We start from the raw sequence: 15,344 nt of genomic DNA on the forward strand, positions 1-15,344 counted from the left end.
CTGAAGTCATGTTTATCTTTTGGAAACTCTCATTTCAGATCAGTCATTTTGCCAACAGCAGAGCGCTGCACCGCTCTGGTTATTTGGGGTTTTTACTTCCTGTTTTTGCAGTTTGCTGTTGACTAAGAGCTTGAACTCGCCTTACGACTGACTGATGCGTTTTTCTGCTTGGAGTTTACAAAAACATCCATTGAACGGATCGATGACTGACAACAGACCCCTTCAGTCCTGATTCCTCTTTAGAGTTCTCTTCTGCCAGTTCACACCAGCCTCCCTCAGGTCCTCTTTCATCCACGAACCTCCTCTTTGGTCTTCCTCCTCTTTCCTGCTAGCTCAGCATCCTCTCACCATCATCATCATCATCACTCGTCTCCACCTGCTTCCCTACATGGATCTCCAGAACATCCATGATCTGATCCTCTGGTGGATTCCTTCCTGATCCATTCTGGTCCCACAGAGACCCTCAGGGTCTTCATCTCTGAGTCTCTGCACCAACCACATCTCCCCACAGTCTTCTTCACCTTCCTTTCATTCTGGATGACTCTCTTTGGTCACACATGTGACGCCTTCCTCCACCCGTTCCAACTCATCAATCTGCGTGTTCTATCAGTACTGAGTCACAGCCGTGTTGCTGCAATGCAGCCTGAACTCTGATGTCCTTCATTTTTCATGTTTAATAAAGTTCTTTTGGTGTCATTCTGTCCAACAGCAGCGTCTGCTTCACATTCCTTCTGTTCATCAAGTGTTGATCCGGAACCAAAAATGTTCGTTTTCACAGTTTGTCGCTAAAGAGAAACTTTGGAGAGTAGACAGTGTCAGTCGGTGTGGTTAGTGCCCCCCCCCCGGTCAAACTCTTCACTCATGCAAGACGCAGTTTGCAGAAAGGGTGGGCGGGGCTACAGAGTAGAGGAGATTTAGGAACCAGAAGCTTCACATAAACATGACATGTGACTTTTTAAGACATTTAGGTTGTTTTGGATAAAAACTCCATTATCAGAATTAAAACAGCACTTTAATCACCTGAAGGGTCACTGAGGGCCAAACTGAATTAGATCAGGCAAATATATATATTTATGACTTTATAATACAAACATGAGCATCAGAGAAATGTTCATGTTCTTCTGGACTAAACCTGCAGCTCTGCAGATGTCTTAAAGTTAGCAGACGTTCATAAACAGCATGAGTTGTTCTGTGCGCGCCTCACCAGCTGGTGAACCCCGTGGGTCGGAGGTGTTTCTCCAGCTCGCTCTGGCTCCTCTTACACGCCTCCATGTTCAGGTACTTGAAGATGTGGTATTTGCCTTTGGAGCAGACCTGAGCGGGCGGCGTCTGCAGGGGGTTGTTGTCCAGCAGCAGGACTTGTAGATGCCGCAGGTGGCGGTAGCACAAGGGCACGTTGGTGATGCGGTTGCAAGACACATCTAACCGAACTAGCGGGAGCTCGGAAATTTCTAGAAGAGGATGGGAGAAGGAGAGTTTCAAGGGACACATTTGGATTTTTGTTTCAGGAGATGTTTTTACTCAAATAACAAGAACATTTCTAAAAAAAGAAAGAATTGAAGCTGTGGTGGATCACCTGCCGTCTGTACCAGGTTCATGAGGTCTTCACTTACGTTAGCATCACCAAAATCTCTGGTTTAGCAAAAACTGAACACACTAAACCAAGGTTTCCATCGAATAAATGTGAATTTGTGGCTTCAGGAAGCAGGAGACTGTCAGCACGCTGTGTGACTGAGGGTTGTGTAGGTGTGAGGTCAGAGCGTTGTGTGTTTGGTTTAGTGCGTTTCTCTACACTTTTGGTAACGATTGTTTTGGGCAACACCAGGAATAAAAATAACAGACTGACATGTGACTCGAGTGTAGATGGCTGCTGTAGAAACACTCATCTGTTCATCTCCAGACAAGGTTCAGGTCCAGGAATCTCCACGTGTCAAACACTTTTTCATCATTTTGTTTATGAACAGCATCTTTCATGGACCTCATTTAAAGTTATACTGTGGGGCAAAAAAGTCTTTAATCAGCCACCAATCGTTCTCCCATGATGTAACTTTCATCAAAGGTGTACCTTAACTATGAGAGACTAAATGAAAAATGTATTCAGAAAATCACATTGTCTGAATTTTAAAGAATTTGTTTGTAAATTATGGTGGAAAATAAGTATTTGTTCACCGACAAACAATCAAGATTTCTGTCTCTCAGACCTGTAACTTCTTCTGTAGAGGATCCTCTGTCCTCCACCTGTTACCTGCATTAATGACACCTGTTTAAACTGGTTATCTATATAAAGACACCTGTCCACAACCTCACACAGTCACTCTCCAAACTCCACTATGGAGACCAAAGAGCTGTCTAAGGACACCAGAAACCAGACTGTGGACCTGCAGCAGGCAGGGAGACTGAATCTGCAACGGGAAGCAGCTTGGTGTGAAGAAATCAACTATTAGGACATGGAAGACAAACAAGACCACTGATGACCTCCCTCCATCTGGGGCTCCCCCCAAGATCTCACCCCGTGGGGTCAGAATGATCACAAGAACGGTGATCAAAAATCCCAGAACCCCACGAGGGACCTAGTGAACGACCTGCAGAGAGCTGGGACCAAAGGAACAAAGGCTACCATCAGTAACACACTACACCACCAGGGACTCAAACCCTGCAGGGCCAGACGTGTCCCCCTGCTAAAGCCAGTACATGTGCAGGTCTGTCTACAGTCTGCTAGAGAGCATTTGAAGGATCCAGAAGAGGATTGGGAGAATGTCCTATGGTCAGATGAAACCACAATAGAACTTTTTGTTAGAACTCTACTGTTTGGAGGAGAAAGAATGCTGAGCTGCATCCAAAGAACACCAGACCTACTGTGAAGCATGGGGGTGGAAGTATCATGCTTTGGGGCTGTTTTTCAGTAGAGAGACCAGGACGACTGAACCTTGTAAAGGAAAGAATGAATGGGGCCATGAATGGTCAGATTTGGAGTGAAAACCTCCTCCATCAGCATTGAAGATGAAACATGACTGGGTCTTTCAGCATGACAACCATCCCAAACACATGTTGCCGTGGTAACAAAGAAGTGGCAACGTGTCATGGAGGTCCTGGAGTGGCCTAGCCAGTCTCCAGATCTCAACCCCATAGAAAATCTTTGGAGGGAGCTGAAAGTCTGTGTTTCCCAGCAACAGCCCCAAAATATCACTGCTCTAGAGGAGATCTGCATGGAGGAATGGACCAAAATACCAGCAACAGTTTGTGAAAACCTTGAGAAGACTCAAAGAAAATGTTTGACTGCTGTCATTGCCAACAAAGGGTTACAACAAAGTATAGAGTTGAACTTTTGTTATTGATCAAATATTTAATTTCCACCATAATTTACCAATAAATTCTTTTAAATCAGACAATGTGATTTACTGGATGTTTTTTTCTCATTTTGTCCTTCATTGTTGAGTTTTACCTATGATGAAAATCACAGGCCTCTCATCTCTTTAAGTGGGCGGACTTACACAATGGTGGCTGACTGAATACTTTTTTTCCCCACCGTAAATACAAGTATTGAGGTTTTATTGTTTGCTAAAAAATTTTGTTTTGGTAGCCATTTCTTTAACACTCGGACACTAAAGTGAACAAATGAAACAACTTGAAATTCTTCATTTCCTGGTAGAGAGTAACCGTGAAGCTCAACATTTCCTCCATTGGAAGACGGAGTGCGTCTGCATTAGCACGTTAGCAACCAGCGGTTTGTGGGGATTCTCTGCACTGACAGCGGGATCCGAATCGGAAACGGTTTCTATGGTTGAAACCAAACGGACGACGGAGCTGAAAACATCCCTGACTGCTCTCACCTTCAGGCAGCGTGGTGAGCCGGTTCCTCCTCAGGTTCAGGTCCCTCAGGCACTCCAGCTGACAGAGTTCTGCCGGCAAACTCTGCAGCTCGTTACAGCTGACGTCCTGGAAGACAAAGCACAGCGAGGGTCAGCAGGAGCTTCCTCCAGCAGCACGGCGGCAGAGACGAGTACGGCGTTCGTGGTACCAGCTGTCGTAGCTGCGTCAGAGAGAACACGCTGGACGGCAGGGACGTCAGCTTGTTGTTGCTGAGGATGAGCACTCGCAGAAGGGAGAGCTGGAACACCGACGGGGGCAGACTGGACAGGAGGTTACGGCTGGAAAACAGAGACAGCCAGGGGCGAGCCCCGTCACGATGCGGTCATCAGAACCAACACTGCACACGCAGAAGGCGATGGGCTTCAGTTATGGGAAGGTGTTCCTTCAGACCTGGCCTTCGTTGATTATGTGCTTTAAGAGTTTTCCGTCAAAAAACGGGGTTTTATAGCCTTTAAAGTCCCAACATGAGACTGAGATTAGGGCTCAGTATGAAGAAAACTTGAACAAATAGCAAAACATCTAAAAACCTCATTTCCATTTCACCACAACAGATAACTTAAATTATAATCCAAATGACCCCCGAGTGTCTAACATCAAAGGGCTCCATCTGATTGGTCAAACAGATAAATGGATTCATCTGATGCGTTCAAGACTTGGAGCTGCCAGAAGATTGTTTTAGCGCAAGTAAAATGACCATTTATTGCAATTTTCACTAACTGTGTATTGCACAGCTTGATATGGATTACGACTTATGGTTTATTGTCGTTACATTTCAAGGGCCAGAAGGACAGTTTGAGCATTTTAAAAAGCTTTTTTCCAGAATTCCTGAAGAGATTTGAGACATAAATGACTGAATGAAGAGTTCCAGGAGTTCTGCATGTTCTGCAAACTGTGATTATTCTTTTCTCATTGTCTGTGCAGTGTGGTCGTTTTACACCATCACTGAACACGGACAAAAAGAAAGACTGCATGGTTTCCACAGTCTCATGTTTCTTCCAAACACTAAACCGAGCGTGCACATGCAGAACAATAGACAGTAAAACATGAAGCAAAGATTAAAAAAAAGACAAACAATCCTACGGCATTGACAACTGTCCAGGAAAGTGGCATAAATATACTCATTTACCACTGTTCTGCCGTGCTTTAAGGCCCAAAGAACCTTAAGGTCGTGTCACACAGCAGCTACATACATGCTCCACAGATGAAATGTCGGTCTTCTGTGATCCATGCGTGATCTACGTCATTCATACGTGTTTCTTGTGTTTGTTGATGGCCAACGGGTCTTTACGTGAATTCAGTTTAGAGATGTTCAGACTAGTTGGTGGGTTTAGGATTATGCAGTTTATGAGTATTTAACGTATTTTACGCCATTATTATGTAAATCTTATACAATTATGCATCATTTTTGTGAGATTCCTCCACAAATGTGTGTCTTTCCAGGAGCGTTCCACGTTTGTCTAACAGACTTTTCATGCATGAACCACTGATGTGTAACTTTTAGATCACGTATACGGCGCACAGATCACGTTCAGATGACATCATTGATGCATGAATCACTGATGAATTACAGATAAACATCACAATAATCACACGGTTCATGTTCTACGTTGGTTTACGTGTTCTTAGCGTGTTAATTCCTACTTCTTCTGTGGTTTTAACGTGGTTCATTCCTGATCCATCTGTGAACATTTCACCTAAAGACCACAACTTTCTCACTTTTTCCACGTAGATTCACGTCTGACCAGTTTACATCCGTGACACATGTGCAAAATATACGTAACGGTCGCGCAAGTGTATCTTACAGTTCTCTTGGGGCTCGTACGGCCACCTCAAAGGACGCCATGAAAGAGGGAGTTACCACAGGCTACCAAATTACTGGTAACATTGAGAACACTGCAATGCAGATCCCTTCCTGTTTACACTGAGGCGGTGGGTGTGTCACTTGGAGTAGATAGCAGTGGTTAGAAAATGAGTTTTAGCACAGTCCGGGTGAATACTCGATTCTGATTGGCTGCTGGGTATGGAGTCACCTATCTTAAATCTTCTGTATCACTGCGTTGGCTTCTCTAAAACAAACTTTAGCTTCATCATCTGGACAAAAACCAGCGGTAAGAGGAGAACTTTCTCTCTGATCTGATGCTTTATTCAACCCATCGGGACGATCAGCATAAATATATAGTCGCTTTATAATCGCAGAATCTTGACTGCAGCGGTGGTGCGGCGCCTTGTCACATTACCATGACGTTGTACCGGTAACGTGACAAGGCGCCGCACCACGTGACTAATACTCTGCTTTTCGTGAAAAAAGCAATCTGGATAAAAAAACAACAACAACAATTAAGTACTAAAAACTGGTTAATATTTATGTATTTTGTAAGTGACCATGGTATGAGCGGGTTAACGGCGACGAAGTGTGCATTATCACTTTTTAACGCACTTCACGGAAGCAACCGTGAAGTGCGTCGGACGGTTCAGGTTTCCACGGCGTGCGTTAAAAAGTGATAATGCACACTTCGTCCCTTTCATATAAACCACAGTGATAACCGCACGCCTAAAAAAGTAGTTCCAGTCTCATAGCATAAATGTTCTGCATCACTGCTCTGGCTTCTTTACAACAAGCTTTAGCTTCATCATCTGGATAAAAACAAGCGGGTAGAGGTGAACTTTCTCTCTGATCTGATGCTTTATTTAATTAATCGTGACCATCAGCATAGATATTACTTTCCTTTGCCGCTGCAGTCGAGATCGGTGGTTGGCTCACCGCCGCTCCACGTTACAAAATAGTCTGCGTTTTGTGAAAAAAGCAATTCAAACCAAAAAAATTACAAGAATGAAGTACTAAAAACTGATTGAATATTTATTTCTTTTGTAAGTGACCATGGTATACGCAGGTTAATGGCCTTTGAAGAGTAACCTTACTTCACCCGTTTACTCGAGACTGTTGGCATGAAGCAACCCCGCCCCCCTTGCCCTCCCTGTTGCTGAAAGCTCTTCATTTACATTCTCTCCTGCTAGCTTACAGCCCCTCACAACCCCAAGCTAACATCAGCAGAAAAGTACAAACAGTTAAAATGTCTGACGCCTGTATGAGATTTAGTTAAGTTAGTTTGTGGAACTTTATGTTCTTTGTTTAAATTCTAGTTTTCATTTCTCATAGTGTTGACTCCATAAAACCAACAGTTGTGACGCTTGTGGTGCTCGTTTCACCTGAGGTTGAGGTAGGTGAGCGCCTGCAGGTTTCCCAAGTTGGAGGACAGGGATCGCATTCCATTGTGGTAGAGGCTCAGCGTCTCCAGAGAAATGAAGTGGCAGAGTTCCTCTGGGAGCTCACACAGGCGGTTCTTGGATAGATCTGAAAAATAAGACATGACCCATCGTTAAACCAATCATTCGTGTGGCTGTGCCGTGAGGATACACATACACTGACAACAGAATAAAAACCATCACAGCAATTATTTAGATGGTAAAGCATCAAAAAATGAACTGTTGTTTTTTGAAGACATTATTCATAAAACAGAACTGAGATGACAGATAAAGACACTATTAGAAAACTGTAATGCTGACACCTAACCAAGTTAACATAACTCACAAGAACACAATGTGTGTCAGATCAACTTAACCGTTAAATCAATCAAAATAAATAGAATTAAGGTGTAATGTTAATTTTATAAAATGTAAACCAATATAGCCAATTATAAAACCTGCAAAAATATTGGGGGGAAAGAAATTCCGATCGAGTGCAATGATTTACTGCCAGCTGCCTCACAGTTTATAGACGACACCGTAAAGATGAGGCTACAGCCATTAAACTCTGGTCCACGGCCCCGTTAGCATAAAGTCCAAAGTTGATTCCAAAAATTAGCTGGGGCCCATTAAAGTTACGGTTAATGTTGGTTTCACATCAGTAAAGGCTAATGCTAACTTTAGCTAATGCTATGCTAACATCAGCTTATGCTATGCTAACATCAGCTAATGCTATGCTAACATCGGCTAATGATATGCTAACATCGGCTACCGCTATGCTAACATCGGCTATGCTAACAAAAGCAAATGACTATTTTTTTTGTAATCTAAGGCAGTTATATAAAGTAAAAAGTAATAAAATTACACCAAAAGAAGTGGTCAACTTTAGAGGGATGCTTTGAAAGACACTTTCGAGCATGGAGATCCATTAACATGCTGTTTACTTACAAAACAATTCTGAATTTATTTCTCTGTTGTGTAGATGATCTGAGAACACAGTTGGTTCCAAAGCTGACAGAGCTAAATATGTCCGTTTCTGAACAATAGCATGTTGGACAGCAGCAGCTAATGTATGTTTGGGTCAACAGGGAAACAGCATAATCTGAAATCAAAGACCGCTGGGCATGCTGGGAAAATAGATCAGAAGATAATCAGAGTGGGACCTTAAAGTCAATTCAAAACGTGTAAACATAGAAGGTTTGTGTGAGGAAGCTGCAAAGCATGCAGTGCATAGGCAGAGCCTCTTCACCGCTGCAGTAGTCCCTCAGGAGTCCATTGATAAAAGGACTCCACCATTTCTGTTTTACACTAACACTCTTTGTTTGGGTTTTTCCTCTACGGAGCCTGAAATGTGTTCTGACCTGTGTTCAACTCTCTGCATTCATACTAATGACCTCAATATAAATGCAATAAATAAATAAAAACATGGTTTTTTTATTAACGAAGCCTAAATTACTACATTTGAATGAAGTCTAAATTCATGCCTAATTTAGAAAGTTTATTTTTGCAATTTTGTCGGCAGAGAAAATTCAACCTGAAGTAATACAAAAGATTCATGAAAAAGATAATTTATTTATTTTATTTTTTTTGTTAAAATGTTAACAAAAAAGTTGAGATAAACATTTTTGGAGATTAACCTCAAGTTTGTGAAATTTATTTTAGTGACCTGAAAAAAAAAAAAGATCTGATTTAGCAGAGTTATTTACTCCTATTAACGGTTGTCACACCAGAAAAGTAATCAAAGTTTGAAGTCAATTTGTGAAAAAACTGTGAATTGCATAAACAGAAGACCAAAATATGTCGTAGTCCAAAGCCTTGCGAGCATTTTAACATTTTAATGGTGTCTAGCTGAAAAAATGCCAAAATAAGAAGCTCTGAAACAGGGTGAACTTTGGTGAAAATGCCTCTTCCATTGAAACCCATTATAAAGCTGAAATTACCCAAAGTTTAAAGGTTTATTTTTCAAAAACCAAAACAAATTTGAATCAATTTAAAGTGTTGGGAATAATTTGTAGTTTGAATGGTGTCTTTAGCTAAAAGTATGTTAAAGTTATATTGGTTAAAAGAAGCAAAGGTTTCCAAGAATGTGTTTCAATGGAGGCAGAAATCCTGGAAATCCTGGAATATCTGGAAAAGTTCAAGGATCTGAAGGACCAAAAGTCACAGCTGGAAAAAGATGAAAGAGCTGAACATTTGAATAGTTGGATGGTTAAAATAGATGAAAAACTGTAGGAGTAAAGCAGGAAAAAAATGGAGAAAAATACTAGAATAAAGAAAGAGAAACAGGAAAACAATGATTGAAGCATTTATAGTATTCAACCCATTAGAATGTGGAGAGCTGAGCGTCTGACAGCCTGGGATTCAAACATGAGCCGCAGGATGAGCCAGAGCCCATCAATGGCAGACGGCCCAGTGGCATTTTATGGATCGGTTCTGGGAGGAGGCAGTTCCTCTCGGTGGTAGGAACTCAACACTCCCTTATCTTGCACTGCAATAATGAGTCACTAAACAGAAAACAGACCAATACTTTCTGGAGCATCGAATCAGAACATTTTCAAACTACGATATTAGCAAATGCAATGGAGAAAAGGAGACAGCGATGCGGGCGTTTTTCCCTTTAGCACAGCCCACACGAGTCAACTCTGACACAAATGTTCATCTCATGTTGCCATAGCGATCGCAGAATAATCATCTTGGTGAGGATCAATGTGGACCAACCTTTGTGTTCAGACCCAAAGATAAAAACACAAACAGACACGTGTGTGAAGGCTGTCTTCTAACCACAGCGGGACATCCCAACATACATCTATAATTAACTCCACCTGCAACCATAGATGTACCAGCAGTGAAGAAGTGTGTCTGTGTGGTTTTTAGAAATCTTCATTCACCATCTGAGGCTTAACTCTACATCATCTAAACTTCCCATTTCACCTGATAAATGAATGTGGGCGGCGGGCGGCAGTCCGTTCTGCTCAGGCAGAGACAAAGCCCAAGCTCTGAAGAATGGGGTCAGAGCTAAATAAAGTGGAATGAGGTCCAAGTGTGCGTTTCACAAAGCAGAAAGAATGCCAGCTTCAACACTTTATGATGGCAGTTAATGCGAGCGTGAACCAAGCAGGAGCCAGTGTGTGCTGCAGTGTGCGTTCTTTGTGTACACTGAACACGTGACGGTGGTTGGACGGCGCACAGCAGCGCCACAGCCTGATTTCTCCCCATTTCGGCTGTCCCATAGCTGCAGGGAGCGGCCTGAACAATAGGTGGGGGTGGGAACGCTGTGTGTGCGCAGCGGCGTCTGTCCGTGAAAGAAAACAACCGCCAGTTCCTCTCATCTGGAAAAGAAAGACTGCCTTAAAAATACAAAGAAAATAGTTTTTGTCAGGACAAAACAAAACGAGTATTGATTATATCCAGGCTTTTCTTTCCCTGCACGAGATTTGTGAATCCTAAACTGACAGTACGAAAAGAAAAACCGCTGTAATAATAATAATATTAACAGTAAAGCCCACAGCATTGATGCTCAGGACAGGAATCACAGCTTTTCAGTTCGTTCTACACGTGTGCTGATCAGAGGAGAATAAAAACACATGTTAAGAAATGACAACAACTAAACGGCTAAAACATCTCCACGCCTCTGCGGGATGCTCCAGCAGATGACTTCATTCAGTTCACTCAACGGTCAGGAGCCACATTCACTGCTTTGAAAGCTCCATGTCTGACAGGACAGTGAATAACGCAGAATCAGTGCCGCTCTGTCGCCTGTCTGAAAAGAATAAGCAACCGCAGTGGCTATTGGAATAATCTTGATCAATAATTAAGATAAGATGTGAAAAATCCCTTTAAAAGTGTGAATTGGATCCTTATCCTTTTGTGCATAAACCCTCTCGGAAAAATTATAGATGCCTTTGTTTGCTGACGACATCCAACTATTTTGCTCTTTCAGTGAGTCCGACTTTTTTTAAGATAGCTGAATTATTATTAATTAATAATTAATGATTAAGACTGGTTTGCACTAAATTACCTTTAGATAAATGAAAGAAAACACACCCAAATCATTGCGCGTCAACATAAAGTATCCCTTCTAAACATCGTGTAGGCGCTCTGGGTTCCTCCTGCAAGCCACCATCAGAAGCTTTGGTATAGTTAGTGTTTGACCAATCAGTGTCCTTCAAAAGTCATTGGCTGACTTCATCACTCAAGAAACATTTCTAAACTTATAGAAATGGTAACTAAAGAAGACCTGCAATTCCCTTTTCCCTTGTTGTAATGAATCCACTGCCTACAGGAACAATTGGTACAAAATGCTGCTGCAAGGCTTTTAACAGAAACCAGCAAAACGGCTCATCGGTTTATCTTCTTTACATTGGCTACTTATCAGTTTTTAGAAACGATTTAAAAATTGTAGTTTTGATTTTTAGAGGTCTTAATGGCCAACAATGTTCCCCTACTGTCTCCAGTCGTCCCCGTCGGTTCTCTGGTCTTGGCCTACGGTATTTAAGGTCCCCAGGACTCCATATAAAACTCCAGGTGACCTCACTTTTCAGGCAGCAGCCCAGAGACTGAGGAAGGCCTCGTCTGATCCCTTTGGGTGACCAACACTGTCGAGCCTTTCCAGAAACAGCTGAAGGAACTGTTTGTTTTACTGTTACAATCATGCTCTGTGTGACACTTTATGATTTTATCGGTAAATATGTTGCACAAATAAAGCTTACCCAATAACCCATTAGGTACCAGAATGAACAAAAACACTCATCACTAATATTAAACTGAAATCGTGAGAAGAACATTTCTGATAAAGCAGCAGATGGTGTCACAATCAGACAGACTGGAGGTAACAGGCACTTGTAAGACTTTAGTTGTTGACATTTGTTGATTGATCATCAACCTGAAGAGCCAGGTTGATTTTTTGCTATTAAAACAAAGCACAAATAAAGAAAAGCAGAGCTGGCTGTTGCCTGAGTTTCTTGCAGTCATTGGTTTATGCCGGATGAGGGGATTGGACGTGGAAAAACCCGCATGATGGCATTCTTCAGTCATTGTGGGTGAATCTGTCTCACAGGTTGGATCAGGAAAAGGACGATCACCGACAAGTGGTGATTGATGCTGACTCCATTTTTCTCCTGTATGATGAAACTCTCATTTGATCCCAAACAAACATGGAAATCGTGTCGGCTCACATTTGCATACTGCAAGAACTCAATGTGTTTGCCTGTCCTCCCAAACACTGAGGCGGTTTACGCCGACAGAACCAATCAGAACGCAGAAGCAGCTAACATCCAGTCAGGTGTGGATTCTGTCAGGACCTGCAGAGCCGCCTCACTCCTCAGTCATGACCAGTCTCATATTGAGTCAGCCGCATCGTTTGGTTTGGAAAGTCTCTGCTGAACATCCCATAGTCTGGAGCGCCTGCTGAAAGGTGAGACAGGCGTCAGCTGTCTGTGGTGAACCTCCTCACTGTACTGATCAGTGCTCGCCGCTCACTTCCGTCTGACACCGCTCTGCTATTGTCCCGACACTTGGTCCTGTCGTCTGGACTGTGAGTCCACTTCCTGGATGAAGGAGAACCTGCATGGACACTTGGATCTGTTTGGTTTCATGACGGGAACTTATAAGCTATAAGATAAAGACTTCCAACCTTTAAAGGAAGTCAAGGAGAAGGACCAGTGTTTCAGCTGGACATTGAGCACCATTTCAGTCTAAGAAAGCGTTTTAAGGGATCGGCAGGAAGGTAAATACTTTCCCATCAGAGCAGCACATCTGATTCATGGAGGAGGATCTACTTTGGAAATTGACGGCAGATCAGAACTGACCGGGATGAAAAGGTCCTATTTTCCTGACTGTTCACTGTTGTCCATCAGCCGTGGATGAAAGTCCAGCTTTTTTAAACTGGACTTCAGACGCACAAGCTTTCAATTTTCACTAAACTGACCCCGAAGATGTCGCTAGTGATGTCTACATAACACACACCCTTTGACCCACCGTAACTCTTTGACCGTTCACACCATCAACGTGAACCCAGTGATTCTGCAGCGGAGGAAAGCGTCTTTGCGCCGCAGAGCTCTACGTTACTAATGTGTTGCATATCGGTGCAAAGCTAGAAGAAAAAGTCGCTTTTCTCCGCATCAGAATCCGCTGAATCCGGTGGTCGTGAAGATGGAGGAAGATTGTCGCTGTCGCTGACTGTCGCTGACACATTATAGGTGTTACAGGATTAACTACGGTGGCCCTGAAGTTCAAATCACATCAACAAATCAAAACATTTTGACGATTACAACAATTAAAAAAGCCAAACATCAAGTTTTAGAAATCAAAACAAAAAATGCCTCAAACCAAAAACAAACCGTTTCAAAAAGCAAAAGTAATTTCTTAGAAAATAAATTATTAAAAAACAAAGCAAAGAAGAAAGAAGAAGACGTTGGTATTATGGGATATCATCATTATAACAGACAGTTGTTTGGCATGTTCTCATTCAGGACATGCCTATGAAGGGATTCTGGATCTGCTCTGTATCAATAACAAAACTTTTTTAGTTCAAATGTCAGCTCAGTGAAGCATTTAAAGACCCACTCCCATCATGTTTTCATCTTTTTTCATTCCCATCTATTTAATCCGGTTAATTCTAAGATCAGTAAATGAAAAAAGTAAATTCTTTGAGTCATTGCTTCCCAAAAATCCTCAAATAATGATCACCATTAGTTGTTTTATGTACATATGTTGCACACGTGCGTCTTCGTTTGACGCCACAAAAACAAAAACCCTCAGGTTTAGTCAGCAACGGATCGTCACAAAATGGTTTCTGGCCGCGCAGACGCGCCTTAAACACAGCAGCGCATACCTTCACCTTATCTAGCCATGAAGCCATGTCCATCTGCAGAAGCATTTCAGGTTCCCACAAGCACAACGTCAGCACAAAACCCCAGATCTATCCAGAGACAAAGTAGAAGATTAATGATCCAGTGATAAAACACAGAGCTACAAGGACATACTAAGATGTTTTAAAGGCCCAGTCCAACCCAAATCGCTGTTTAACGTGTTCTTTCTGATGTTGGAGGACGTTTATAAAAGAATTTAAGATTTAAACTGCATTTCTGAGTATTTCTTTATTCAATCAAAGATCCTATTTGTAGAAAATATGCTGGGCGGGGCCACAAGCTCCCTGCTCCGCCCCTTTCTGATCAGATCCATGAACATCTTTGTTTTCCTGGTCTGAGCTGGAATCTGGACCAGAACCGTACGGATGGATCTGATACTGCTGCTGTTTTGGTTGCACCACCAATGTTAGGTTGGGGGTGCGAGAGGCTGTAAGCTAGCAGGAGAGACCGTAAACAAAGAGATGATGGGGAATGAGGGCGAGCTTACTCTGTGCCATCAGTCCCGCCCACAACTCTGAGGTGAATCCTGATGGACTCCAGCCGCTCTGCAGAAACTATGTCCTAGAAAACGACACAGGTTCTTGGATTTTTGCTAAACACGGCGCCATCATCATCAAAACACGACTGGGAACGCTTTGAAAATAGATCAAAAGATGATCGGAGCGGAACTTTAAATATGCATTTCATTATAAAAGTCTAGACAGGTCCATCCACTGAGCCGCTACAGACGCTTTGAGAGGATAAAAACGAGGACAAGGTTCTGCTGGTATCACGGGTCAGAGGAGGCGTGCAGAGGCCAGGCCAACAACCAGCAGGAGGGAACAAAAGAAATGGACGGACAGACAAACAAACACCAACATCTCGTGGTTGGACGTGACGCCGCTGGATTGCATTTCGTAAAAAAGCCTTTGACAGCACGACTGAGCCTGCTGTAAGACAGGATGTGGCGGCGCTGGTTCCTGTTCCTGCGCTACTTTCAGCAGAAGCCGCCGCTGCTGTCAGAACATCTGACTGCATGCATGTGAGACTGCAGCAGACGAGGACCTGCAGCCAGAAAACCACGGAGGCCATTCCAGACGTCACCCAGAAGACAAGACGCCATGTTTTCTGCCTCAAACAGATTTCCTGAAAGAACAGCAGAGGCTTGAACCCTGCAGAGGGTTTCACTTTCACCGTCCCATACTGGACAATTTGTTCATCCTTTACGTCTTGGACTACAGGGTTAGATGCTGAAGGTTTCTGCTCTTGGTGATGCTGAGTTACAGCAAAGACACACTTTAAGACCTTAAGCTCCATAAGTGTAGCTCATTCTTCTGACCAAACAAAACCAAACAGGTAAAAAACTCTGATTCTTCTGATGAA

At 42.8% G+C, this 15,344-nt stretch overlaps 1 protein-coding gene across 3 annotated transcripts in view; it reads right to left on the bottom strand.

Moving 5' to 3' along the window:
• The window catches only part of lrch4 (leucine-rich repeats and calponin homology (CH) domain containing 4), a 41,008-nt gene that overhangs the window by 10,985 nt on the left and 14,679 nt on the right, over positions 1-15,344 (bottom strand). For 2 of the 3 annotated variants that reach the window (XM_011487806.4, XM_011487805.4), the window contains exons 2-5: positions 7,078-7,222; positions 4,019-4,148; positions 3,831-3,936; positions 1,205-1,451 (exon numbers count right to left, since the gene is read on the bottom strand). In XM_011487806.4, the coding sequence (XP_011486108.1) occupies positions 1,205-1,451; positions 3,831-3,936; positions 4,019-4,148; positions 7,078-7,222 (628 nt within the window). The remainder of the gene's footprint in view (positions 1-1,204; positions 1,452-3,830; positions 3,937-4,018; positions 4,149-7,077; positions 7,223-15,344) is intronic. The other variant, XM_078936582.1, reaches the window with a different exon arrangement.

The sequence above is a fragment of the Oryzias latipes genome, chromosome 18 (genome assembly GCF_053564925.1).
Source record: "Oryzias latipes strain Hd-rR chromosome 18, Olatipes_Hd-rR_3.1".
Lineage (NCBI taxonomy): Eukaryota > Metazoa > Chordata > Actinopteri > Beloniformes > Adrianichthyidae > Oryzias > Oryzias latipes.